Source organism: Fundulus heteroclitus, chromosome 11 (assembly GCF_011125445.2).
Source record: "Fundulus heteroclitus isolate FHET01 chromosome 11, MU-UCD_Fhet_4.1, whole genome shotgun sequence".
Taxonomy (NCBI): domain Eukaryota; kingdom Metazoa; phylum Chordata; class Actinopteri; order Cyprinodontiformes; family Fundulidae; genus Fundulus; species Fundulus heteroclitus.
Genome location: NC_046371.1, coordinates 23,975,374 through 23,988,280, shown reverse-complemented (window position 1 = coordinate 23,988,280; position 12,907 = coordinate 23,975,374). Strand labels below are relative to the sequence as shown.

At 40.1% G+C, this 12,907-nt stretch overlaps 1 protein-coding gene across 2 annotated transcripts in view; it reads left to right on the top strand.

The window, feature by feature from the left end:
- The first annotated feature begins 1,662 nt into the window (after positions 1 to 1,662).
- The window catches only part of LOC105919910 (neuronal migration protein doublecortin), a 37,778-nt gene continuing 26,533 nt past the window's right edge, over positions 1,663 to 12,907 (top strand). The window contains exons 1-2 of one of the 2 annotated variants that reach the window (XM_012855364.3): positions 1,663 to 1,860; positions 8,570 to 8,989. In XM_012855364.3, the coding sequence (XP_012710818.1) occupies positions 8,626 to 8,989 (364 nt within the window). In that variant the 5' untranslated portion in view covers positions 1,663 to 1,860; positions 8,570 to 8,625. Of the gene's footprint in view, positions 1,861 to 1,909; positions 2,045 to 8,569; positions 8,990 to 12,907 lie in introns of those variants that run through there. The other variant, XM_021312146.2, reaches the window with a different exon arrangement.

Here is a 12,907-nt window from a genome sequence, read left to right as displayed (position 1 = left end):
TAAAAAAAACAGATTACAGATTAGAAATCAGGAACAAAAACCTTTAATTTTAGAGACACATCCTGGGGATTGATGAAACTAAAATCCAAGTCTTTGGCCCTAATGGCCATCGTTACATTTAAAGAAAGAAAAACGGGAACACTTGCAAGCCTGAAAACAGCAAATCTATGACTGGGAGAAACAGAGGTGGCAGCTCCATGTGGTTTGAGTGTTTTGCTGTTGGAAGAGCTAATTCACTTCATAAAATAGATGATATCATGAGGAAAGAAACAAATATTAAGGAAATGTATGTGCAATTAACTCTCTGGGGATTTAGGAAATAGAAAGGATTTTGGCAATCTTAGCTGACCTAAACCAGGGAAAGCTTAGTCTTGTTTTGTGAGAGAGTCTCTTTTTGTGTTGTGTATGTAAATATGTGGTTTCAGCTGTTAGCTGAGGGAAATGTGCTGAGATGTGAGCAACAGTGACTATAATTGTGTCTCACAAATACATAGTAGCAGTTCCGCTGGGATGCTGAGGGAGATCAGGAAGAAGTAATTAAATAGGCTGAGGAGGTTGAAGGTTTTCCACCAGACAGAGACTAAAAGAAAGCGATATATATATATGATGTCTGGATGCTCAGAAAGAACCGTGAGAGTCTTGTTGGTGGTTTCCCTAGATTTATTGACAGATTTTTTTTGTTTATTTTTGTGAACAACTTTTTAGCTCTTGTTTTTATGGAATGTTTTTAAAGCACAAAGTTCAACAGTGATGGTGTGATGAGTAAAGGGCAAAAAGTTGAATTAAAGATGAAGACAGGAGCAAGCAAAGAGCAGAAGCTCGGGCATCAGAGGCAAGCTATTTTTTTTATTACACTAGACAATATTAGATAATGGTCAAACTTGTGGCCAACATATATTATCTTGTAATTTTGCTTTTCACGTACCCTTTAGACCAAAATTATATGTACCCCTGCCATGTGATCAATGTCATCTTTTGATTTTACCAATTTCCGTCAGGAAGTGATATAAGCACAAACATGTTAGATTGAGAGCTTAGGGATCAGGGTGATGGGGTGAGACTTGGTGGTGCACATCATCATCATCATCACCAAAGATAAATCAACAAAATAGCAAGGCTGGGGACATGAAAAGTGTGGCCACCAACAATGAAGGTTATGATAGCTTTTCCATTGGTTATTGAGAAGGGTATGAATTTATGTCTTGCCACTTTTTAAAACAAAATCTTGATCAAAATAAAAAGTCATTTGAAAGATCAGAAACAAACCTCTTGGTGGAATTAATACATTTTAATCTGCCATATTGGGCTTGATTGCCCTCCTAAGGTCTACACCCGTTTTATCCAGCTATATGAATGTGGAAGAAAAAATCTGTTTGACAAGTAAGCTAAAAAAACAAAACTAATCCTTATTTTTCCTGCCTAAAGATAATTAAAAGTACAAGAAAACGAGTAAATGCGCAAGTGCGTTAAAGGCACCTTCACCTCCCAACCATCCCCCGTCAATAAGCACTAATTCATGCAGGTCTTTCCTGGTCCAACTGGATACCTTAAGTGACCCTGGTCTCGCCTCCCTCCTCATCTTCCTCCACCCACTCCAGCCCACGCTTGAAAACTCGCACCTTTATTTCTCTCGGTGGGCGGGTCCGCAGCTCTTTAGGACCCAGTGGCTGTTCCGAGGAGGCAGGCAGCGGGGCTCGGCTCTCAGACTGAAGCAGACAAAGGCAAGGGGAGAGACGGCGTGCCGCTATCCTGCTGCATAGACTCGCTACTCTCTCACATCCAGCTCCCCTCCCTCTCTCTCTCTCTCTCTCTTACACACACACACACACACACCCTTCCTTCACTCCGGCTGCGACGCAGGTGAGTCCTCCACCGCCGGCTACTGCGGGATTCTGATGCTCTGATTTACTGAACGGGACAGCTGTTAAACAGCATAGAAGGGTTTTCTTTTTTTCTTTACTTTGACTGGGACACGTTGAGATGTCATTGCAGCGGGGCGCGTTTGGAGAAGGTGACTTTGGGGTTTGCCTCGGAGCAGGTGGATGTGAGTAGGTGTGCGCACACCCAGCCCCCTCCTTTTATCCAGCCTGAGAGGAGCTCACATCGTCAGGGCTGCGGTTCTCAGCCATGTGGCCGCGCTCATTCATCATAAATGAGAGCCGAAACTTTTCTCTTCATTCCCACTTTGTGCCTTTTTTTTTTTTTAAATGATCCCTGTGATTGATTGATTGATTGATTGATTGATACTGGAGATGAGTCTGAAGACAGGCCAGGGGGTTGTCTGGGTGTATGCGTGTGGTCACTGGGTGTTGTGTGGGTGGTTCAGTCAGGAACACAGAACCAGCCAAAAATATCAATGACACTCTGCAGTGTTACTGCAGTGCTGCTTGATGGCAAGTCTGGCTTTCATTTTGTTTAAAAAAATAAATAAAAAAATGCAAATATTTGCAAAACTGGGAATGATATTCAAGCACCCACTTGGAAAACTACTCTTGTGTCTTTTTAAAGCTGATAGTGTAGGGGTGGGGGGGAAAAACTGATTTTTATTTCCTGTGTGAGAGGATGCACCGGGTGAACCTGAGCCGGCTGCAGCAGGAACAGCAGCAGTGATGGTGATGTCACTCTGAAGCCAGGCTCCCCGTTGCAGACAATGGACTGTCCTGGTTGAGTCTTTGCTGGGGAAGGGTCACTGTTGGCCCTGCCTATTAGTGCGGCAGATGGCCCCGAAACCTGGCCTTTGTCAGCTGAGGAGCATCCCCTTCCATAGAGGCCCCCCCCCCCCCTCCCTGTCACAGTGGTCCTCCTGTCATAAAACACGCCAGTCAGCAACTCAGCCATGAGGCTAGCGTAGCTGGAGGGGGGGGGGCCCTGCCACATGGGTGGGTGGTGACTGCATTTGTTCATCTGAATGTTCAAGCAGTGCTCTGGCTCTGTGCGTCTAAATGGAGCTGGATTACAGCCAGAGACGGCAAAAGATTGTTCGGGGCCCTAAGCGGAATGTGGTTTGGGGCTCCCCGATTCAATATCATGTAATTTGTTAATTGAATGTCTGTAAATAAATTGTGGAGATAAGGTAATTACTCTGACATTTGATCTGGTATTGATCAGAGTCGAGGCGAGTGGGGAGAAATTATAACGAAGAATATAGCACGGTCATGTTTGCTGCCAAATAAATTTCTGACCTGCTGTTTCTTTATACAGCATCTCTAAAGGTTAGGTGTTGTGATATACTGTTTGTTAATTATAAACAACAAAGTAGTTTGTTTATACAAATTAATCTACTGACTATATCTAGTCTCTAGTTCAGGTTAAATAACTCATCCATCCCTTTTAACTGCATGCAACAACAAGACATTGATGGATAGATAACCACACACGACTGAGCCGTTGCCTTTTCACAATGATAGATTTGTGATCATATCTATACGTGTAAAAGTTTAAACCAAAACTCTAATCAGATTTTTTTTTTAGACCATTTATATTCACATTTAGTTTAAATTGTTTATTTATATTAATTCACATACACATTCACTTTACTAATGTTCATAATTCTAGTCTTTCAGTACAGTACACTTTTTTTTAAAGGTAAACTGTTGAGCTTACATTTTAATTAATATGGTTAATTTGTAATTCATGACAGTAACCAGAATATAGGTAAATGGATGCCTTAAAAGGTTAAAAAAATATTGAATATTCACTTTTTTTGTTTTCACAAATAGACTAAATGTTTTTAAATAAATCTTAAAATAGTTTTGTGCTTTCTGTTGAGTGTTAAATGATCCGGCTGAGGTAGAGGTGATCAAATCTAATCCTGGTTCCTTTAACAAAATAGGGAGATAGCCCTTTAAATCAGAACATGACTGAATGCTGGGACTTGTATTCCAACGTCTACGTGTTGGGTGCAGTATACCGCCGTATTTTCTCATTGTTCTTACATTGGACACCGCTAAAGGAGGCAGCCATTCTCATTTATAGACCTGTACAGCACTGTCCTCTAATTGGGTGTGTAAAGTGCTCTGCTAATAAAAGTCAATTGATCTCTGGACATGCGAAGAAGAGCAAGAGTGACAGATAATATCCTAAAATTACTAATCCTAATCCTTGTAAACATGTTTAAAAGCAGGAGGACAAATTTAACTAGAAAGCTTTGCAACTTATATATTAATTCTCTGTGGAAGAAGTCACATGCTCGTACTGCCCCCTGCTGGCCTGGAGGACCCCAAATGGCAGCATTGCAAACTTGAGCCTTTTGCCAACTCTGATTATAGTCAGTGTGCTGGTCTACAACAAGTTGATATTTTTAAAAAGACCAAATCATTCAACCTTTAATATCAATATGGTATTCCAAAAAATGTGGCATAAATGCTATAGTAATGGTCACTGGAATAGTGCAGATGTGTTTGCATTTAATAATTTTCTCTGAAAAACAGAACATGTACTAAAAGCTTGAGAATATTAAATGTAGGAGAAAGAACAGCTTGAAAACTTAAGTGCAACTTTTTTATGTGAATTCTGTGAACCATGTTTAGTTGTGACTATCGGAATGAAACTCAATTCTGAATCAACCGGAACTTTAAAAATTGTCCAACTCCAAATTGTCCTTCTTTTTCTCTAAAGAGCAAATCCTCTCGCATATAAAACCTGAAAACAGCAAACCCTTTAGTGTTTTGGATCTCAGAAGCGAAAGGAGCCCCTTAAAGATAACAGCAGAATGTTTCCACAGAGTAAAGTTTAATAAAAGCCAGTCTTAGACTCCGCATCGCTTTTTGTCAGGTTCTGTTGGGTCACAATGACCCGTTAGAGACACAGCTGACATGAGAGATTTCTAGAGTTTACTCCTGCTAAAGGTTTTTAAAAGGACGTTGTGAAAAAAAACAGATGAACTCAATGGAGCAGATCGTTTATTTTTGCACAGCTAACTTCCTCTTGGGCGTAGTGTGTGTGTTTTTGGGGGGGGGGGGGGGGGGGTTAATGGGTGTGTACCTTTTTGTTACAATTTGTTCATTTAAACATGTGAATTTGAAGACGTTCTTGCCTCCGTTGGTCTTGCATGCAGTAATCTGGTGGGAGTTTAACATCAAGAGATTTAAATTTAGAAAGGCTTCTCCTGTGTGCGCCTCACAGGCAGATTACTGCGTTGCTGGCTGAACAGGTGTGTCAGTGGGAAAAGGTTCTTGGGAGAGTTGGTTCTGATTTTAAATGACTCGGATCCTGTAGCAAAGTGTCGCGAAGAAAAAAAATCTCTTAACGCTACAGTTTGTTCTCGTAAATATTTCATACTGCTTTGAGATTCCAGCTGTCTGCGTGTGCTGAGTCGTAACTGAGATGAAACGTCCATCTGAGCGGGTACTTTAAAAGGCAGATGCTGATGAATATCACGGAAGTAGTTAAATTCTGTTAAATCACTTTTTTTTTCTCTTAAAATTCTGTTAAATCACTTCTTTTTTTTCCTTTCTCTTAAACCTGCCTTTTTCATGCACATGGGTTAAAAACGTAGTCTGAATACTGCCACAAGGGGGTCGTAATCCTGTTGTGTTTTAATCCCACTTGTGGTCTGTGGCAGATTTGAGCAGCTAGAGCATAACTGGGCTACCCGGGTCCTCGAGGACCAACATTTTGCATGTTTTAGGTGTTTCCCTCGTTCACACCTGATTGAAGTTAATGGGTTCCGCAAAAGTCTGCGACTATTGCCGTGCACCATTGGTCAGCCGGTTGAACAATTTGAGCAGCGGATAGGAGCGGTATTCTCACCATTTAAAGTTACATCAACTGTGGCTTGCCCTGTGTCGTTCTACCAGTGAGAATGGATAAAGTGACTGACTGATTCGTTTACCACAATCCACCACAACACCCCGGCAAACATGCGCTGCAGTGCGCTGCCGATAAGCTTACCGAAGGAAGGTTGCTGCTTTATTTTCTCCTCCTCCTTTATTTATAAGAAAGGAAAGAACTGGATGCGTGGGAGTGTTTCCCTTCCCACACAATGCATCCGTCATGCTGTGAATACTAGATATATTAAAATGACAAATGTTATAGATAACATTGCATCAGCAAAAACAAAAAAAAAAGTTAAGAAATCATGCTATGCAGTTTTGTTTCACATTTTTATCTAAATGCAGACCAATGGTAAAACCAGTACGTTGTATTCAAGCATCTAAACCCAGCCCATGCCCAGGCTGAGCTACAGTACACTTTTAGCTATTTACGGAGTTTATGTAAATATAGATCCAAGTAACGAAAAATTTCAGTGAATCTGCACAATATGGTGAATTCCAGGCTGCATGTTAGCCAGGAGGTTATGTCTTGATTGTTTTTATGTCAATGTTTGTCGCTGACACCTTTTGAGGTAATTAACTTGAATCACTCTGATTGAAAGAGGAGAAATAATTCAGCTATTTACTATACATCTGTTTTTTTTTTTTTTTTTTTTTAAAAAAGAGTGAGAACACAACTGAAACGCGCAAACCACCGACCCTCGGGGACGTAGATGGGGAACTAAGAGATGGGGAACACTGTCATATTAGGAAAATGACACGACCCACTATAAAACAGGCAGCTTCACACAATACTGAATGTTTTCTGGTTCATTTGCATAAGGCTCACTCGGTAAACCTCGAGTTGAGCTACACAACTCTAAAGTCCTTCCAGAGTATGCTGTTATGCCACACATCTAAATCTGCTTTCTTCAAATGCAAAATCCTTTCATAGTCTAACACTAATACACCTGCTGTCATAAAATTTATAGAATACAGCTGTAGGTGGAATAAATGCAAAGATAATGACCAATTTGGCATGCACCCCGTAAAAGAGTTCATTAAAACAGATTTGACATCTTGCCATGCCACTATTTATGCAAAATCTTCCACAGAATTTTTTTTTTTTTTTTTATCATATGCTCTTTATGCATGTGCGCAACATTGATTTGGGTAAAAATGTTTGTCATCCATCTGTCTATTGCTTCTACTTTTTTTTTTTTTTACATTCTTAATCTGTCATATTTGGTGTGCTTGAGTCAGACGCTTGTATAAGCTTATCGTGGACCTCATCCTCTGTTCTTAAAAGATAATTTTGGCAAAATTGTACTGGCAGTGTAACAAATGACATTTTAATATTTAGTACATATAACATTTTAATATTTTCTATAAAAGTGTTGGCTGATTTGGAGACTAATGGCAGCCATGAATCTGCAGGCGGAGTGGGTGGCTAATCACTGTACACCATCTTTTTCCTCCTTCAACATCAAGCTTCAGGATGCTGTCGTGGGTTGTTGTCGTTCTATTTTACTTTTCATGATTTTAACAAAGTCTTTTCTGTGAATGAAAAGAATAGGCTGCCCAGTTTCAGCCCCAAGACTCTTTCTCTATAAAGCCATGCACTTTGCGAAAAATGTACAAGACCTGAATAGAAAAGGTCATGCTTATTTAACATAACATCTGGCTTTAAAAACTGGAAATGCACTTGTCAGAATTGTGGGACCCATTCCAGATGTCCTGTTTTTATAGATATTTGACCTGTTTCTGTTTTCCTTTTTAAGAAATATAAGAATGTACTGTACTAGCAAAGCACTGAAACCTTTTTGGTTAAGGGCTCTTACTTTTCTGAAAGGGCAAAATGCTTCAGAATGTAGATCCTTTCTTTTGCGCCGACTTCCAAAATGCTGCCAACATTTCTTAATCCAAGTTGTTTCATACCAGTTTGAAAGCTCTAAAGAATGAAACGAAGCAGCTTTGCTGTACTTAGTTCAGCCTTCCTGTTATCATCTGGAGGTCTCACTCTCTCACAACCTGGTCTGCAGACATGCATCGACAGGTCATAGAAAATAGTTGTTTTTTAAAAAAATCTTTTGGCTTCATTTTAAGCACCTTGTTGTGACTGAAAATGGCAAACTCTGAAGACAAAACTTCTGTTACCAGTCATGTTGGCAGCATGGTTCTAGTTTATATTCAGATAACTGACTTCTTACTGATTTATCTCTTTTATTCTTTTACGGTTTGTGAATGTTGAAAGTCCTTTAAAAAAGGACTTAAAGAGCTAACTTTTGTGTATTTCTCAAAGACTGCCATAGAGAGGTCTTTTTTTTTTTATACCAAATATTGCCAAGGATTTGTTACCAATTAACTTAATTAGTTGCAGCATGTGTCGCCTGCAGTTTCTCTTTACTACCACTTTATCTTAGTTTATCTTCACAGCTGTTTAGAGACTCATCGCTGCCATCAATTGTAAGTGGAAGCCAGTGGAAGTTAATAATGAGAACATGAACAAGCATTTTGAATAAATGGTCTTTGAAGTGGTTAAGTTGAGTTACTGGAAAGACTGTGATTCCCTTTTTTTTTTTTTTTTTATATATATAAAGAACCAATTGACTCCTTTTTTTTTTAAAAGACTACTAATATAAACCAGCTCTTTTATTCTTGCCAGCAGTGATTGAGAACTCATTTTTATAGCAAGTTCATTGAGCACGATCCAGCTAAAGTCTCCTGAGTAGAACTAACAGAAGGGTTTGTCATAGATGCAGGATAAATGGACCCTGTTTGAATAATTCTGCATTGAATATTGTGTCTTTTTTCAGGGTTTCCAGTAACTGCTCCGCCCAACATCACATCCTACACAACCACCACAGCCATCATGGAGCTGGACTTTGGGCATTTCGACGAGAGGGACAAGGCGTCCCGTAACCCGCGGGGTGGACGGATGAACGGACTCCCCAGCCCCACGCACAGCGCCCACTGCAGTTTCTACCGCACGCGCACCCTGCAGGCTCTCACCAACGAGAAGAAGGCCAAAAAGGTGCGCTTCTACCGCAACGGGGACCGATACTTCAAGGGCATCGTGTACGCCGTGGCCAACGACAGGTTTCGCACCTTCGACTCTCTCCTGGCCGACCTCACGCGCTCCCTCTCTGACCACATCAACCTGCCTCAGGGGGTCCGCTTCATCTTCACCATCGACGGATCGCGCAAGATCACAACCTTGGACGAGCTGGAGGAAGGTACGCACTCTAAAAGAAATTGACGGTGTTTTGTAACCACGCCAAGAGTCCCGGTGACTCTGGAGGAGCTACAAAGATCCACTAGCTCAGGTCAACGAATATTTTGATAGAACAAAAAAAAAAAGCCTTAACAAGTTCTATTTGTATTTTGCCAAAAACCATTGAGGGGGACATGGAGAATAAGTGGTGGAAGGTAAGGCCTTCCTATGGGAAGTTTTTTGGTTGGCCTTTTTAAACACACCTTCCCAAGGTTGAAATATAATGGTGGGGGGGATTATGCTGTGGAACAGGGAAGCTGGTAAGAGTTAAGGGAAAGACGGATGGTGCTAAATACAGTGAAAGAAACCATGTTAAGAGTGTGAACGACAAAGTGTGTTCATGTGTTAGAAGGGCTCAGTGAAAGTCCAGACAACAATCTAATTGAGACTCTTGGGAATACCTGCCGTTCAAACGATATCTGAGTGAGCTGTGGCTTTTATGAAAAGAAAGGGCAAAAATGCCTGTTTCTTGGTGTGCAAAGCAGTTAGAGACAAAATTGAAAACAGCATATCCATTTGCACTTTAAAAATATGCATTACATTGTGTTAAATGAAGTTGTGCTTGTAACGTGAAAAAAAAATGTGATAGACTTCAAGCTATATAGGTACTTTTGCAAAGAATTACATTGTTCCACAATACAGTGTGATGCCAAAGCATCATGCATATAATCATACATTCAGAGACTTTATCTGCTTTCTTTTTCAAGCAAAAGCTTAGTGAAATAATTGTACCAATAAATAACTGGGTTTTCGTTTGCTGCGCCTTCCTCTCCTGTCTTGTTGTTGTCAGACTCTTCCGTTTGCATCCGTATCTCTGAGTGACATTTGTTGCTGCGCATCAGAGCTGCCAGGGGTGTGACTTTGATTGACATGTCATTCATTCATCTGATTGGATGAAGAATGAAACAAAAAAGCGCTGATAGACCATTGGCTGGGCCCCGAGTAAGCAACCTGTTGGAGACTAGCATGAAGTCACATGGAAGCCAAAAGTCTAAGAACTGGTGCCTCTCACCATTTAAATATCTGGATTTAGGCCTACACAAAAAAATAGCCCCCCCCCCCCCCCAACAAAAAAAAAAAAAAAACTAAATTGGAATTCTGGAGTCAGACACATTTAGTCAGCAGGTGTGATTATTACTTTTTAATTAGCAATTGATGTTAACGGTGTCGGCACATTTTTCCTAGATTTGATTGTGAGGTGCCCTAGCACCCCCTATTAACAAGCTGCCATTGTTTTGGAAGTCTTTCCCATCTGGTCGAGTTTACGTTCCTTGAAGTCCCAAATACCTTCAAATCTAAAGGCTTACATTCCTGTGGTCTCTGACTTCAGCGCAGACGCAGACATGTTGGTGACTCGGGGAATTCTTTAACAGTGAAACTTCTGACTGGAGTCTGACTGTGTCGCAGATGAGTGTAAACAAATATAATTTCAGCGGCATCAGCTGCCAGACATTGATTTTTACCTCCGTTTCTTGTTACTTTTAAACGTCCTCGGTGTGCTAATGCACAGTTCTTGGTATCGCCCCAAATTGATTCGATGTGTATTTTTGTGTATGCTCACGCTGCCAGGGGGCTTCACCTTAAACCGTAACGTCACCTCCTCACTCATTGGCATGGGGTAGTGGTTGAAACCGGTACCATCTGATTTATCTTTTTTAATGAAACCACTTGGAACTGAAGTTCTATGTATTTTTAGTGAGCAGAAACTGATTTTACTTTTTAATCAAACATTTTGAATAGTTTGACTCCTGAAAGTGGTTGAGTAGGACTGAATTTGGCATGGAGGTTTGACTTGTTCAGAGTGAGGAGATCGTCTCTGCTGTTTGAGCTGGTTATTGTTGGCTGTCTGTGTAGCTCTTCGGCAGCACAGTGGCTGCGGGGAACGTTACATTGTGCTTCTTCTTTGTAGGATGTAATTAATTACTCAGCCTCCTCTGCACAGTGTAATCTAGTTTTGTGTCCTTTGTCTTTGCTTGAGTTTCTCCACATTTGGCCTAATTGTTTCCTTCTGGTTTACCCCCTTTTTTTCTCCATTTGCCATTGTGCCTCTCTTGCCTCTTTTTGCTTAAAGATACTAAAACGCCAGACAGGATGTTGGTTTAGGAAAAACATAGCTGATATACACGGACATACGCTTTTGAATTTCTGTATAAAGATGTTGTGATATAAAGTTTGTGGGTTCTGTAAAATTTCTTCTTACTCATAAACGGCTTAGGACTATAAGATATAAGGGCAGCATTCAAAACTTTTTTTTTTTTAAACTGTTTTAAAATCTGGAGCAGAGATGAAGTCACACATTATCAGATTTGTAGCTGTGAAACAGTTTTACCTGTTTATACAGACAAAATTACCACTGAGGGGGCATTTTATACCTACTTTACCATCGTCTATCAGCCTTTTGTGCTCTAGTAGCATCACTAAAACCGTAGCCCTGGTGGATGGATCCTGACATTAACTCTTAGATTCCAGTAGTTCCAAATCCAACATATCCCATGACAGATGGAGAAAACTCAAAGTGATAAATTAGAGCAACTTTGCTGTGATACTTTTAGCCTTGCTGTTATCTACTTAAGGTCTTGCTCTCTCACGGAGCCTTTTTGAATCAGGAAATAACTTGGCAAAATAGTGCTTCATTTTTAGAAGCTTCTTACATCTTGAGGCTTTCTCTTTATTCATTGGTAAAACACTCCACTGATTCTGAAAATGTCTAATCTTAAGCCCTCTTAATGGAGTGTTTAATCAATCTGAGTATGTGTGGTATTTCTAATGGGTTATTAGGGTAATCTACTGAGTGCTCACATGGGGCGTTATTTACAATTCTCCATAGACTGATATTGCACATTTTCTATAAATTATGTCGGCAACTCTGACTTGCCTTTTTTACTAGTGAAAGATCACTGGGTGAAAAGGCTTGCCGGTAATAGTTGAGTTTATCCCAGTTTAAGTTATTAAGTAATCGCCTCATTACCGTATTTTTTTTTGGACCATAAGGCGTACTGTGAATTAACATGTCTATGTCCAGACAAAAGGCCCTCCGGATTACAAGGTGCATTAAATATTCTTCCCAAGTGTGTAACATAACTCCGCCCCCTTCACGTACACATCTCTCTCCTGACAGGGAGAGCTATCCGTCTCTCTCTGGAGGACAGAGTAGTTGAACTACACTGCCAAAATAAACAGAACATTTATATTTAATTAACTTACTTGGGTTATTGTTGCTAGCACGTGATCCAGGCGCGGGCTGCCTTACATGAATGCACTTTTAGTTTTAGAATTGCATTCATGTAAGGTAATGTCAGACTGCCTGACATTACAAACAGGCAGTCTTGTAGACAGCTCAGGGGTCTGATCAGGTAGGTACAGTGTGCTCTGAATATGCTCTGAATATCCAAAGAGTGGAGCAGCTTCGTTCCTAACCAAAGTCATACATACTTACACATTTTAACAGATTTTTGAGCGCATTGTACCACATAAAATTGGCCAGTAAGCACAAGTACGGTAATCCTATATAAATTGCATCGGATTATAAGGAGCTCCATCAATTTTTTTTTTTTTTTTTTTTTTTTTTTTTTTTTTTTTTTTTTTTTTTTTTTTTTTTTTTTTTTGTTTTTTTTAGAAAATGTAAGGATTTTAAGTGTGCCTTTATAGTCCGATAAACACAGTAATATGAAGAAGAGTTAAATGCTCCAGCAAGCTGTTGGACATGTCAGAGCTTGTATTTCAAAGTCACTCAGCTGAACAACAACAAACTCGTCTAAACATAAATTTTTATAGCAGGGAATAAATTTATCAATGGGAAAATAACTGTTAGGAAAATGCAAATACAAAACGCAGTAATTTTGTTTGCATCATGACCCGTTGGTAACAGTAGACGCTGCCA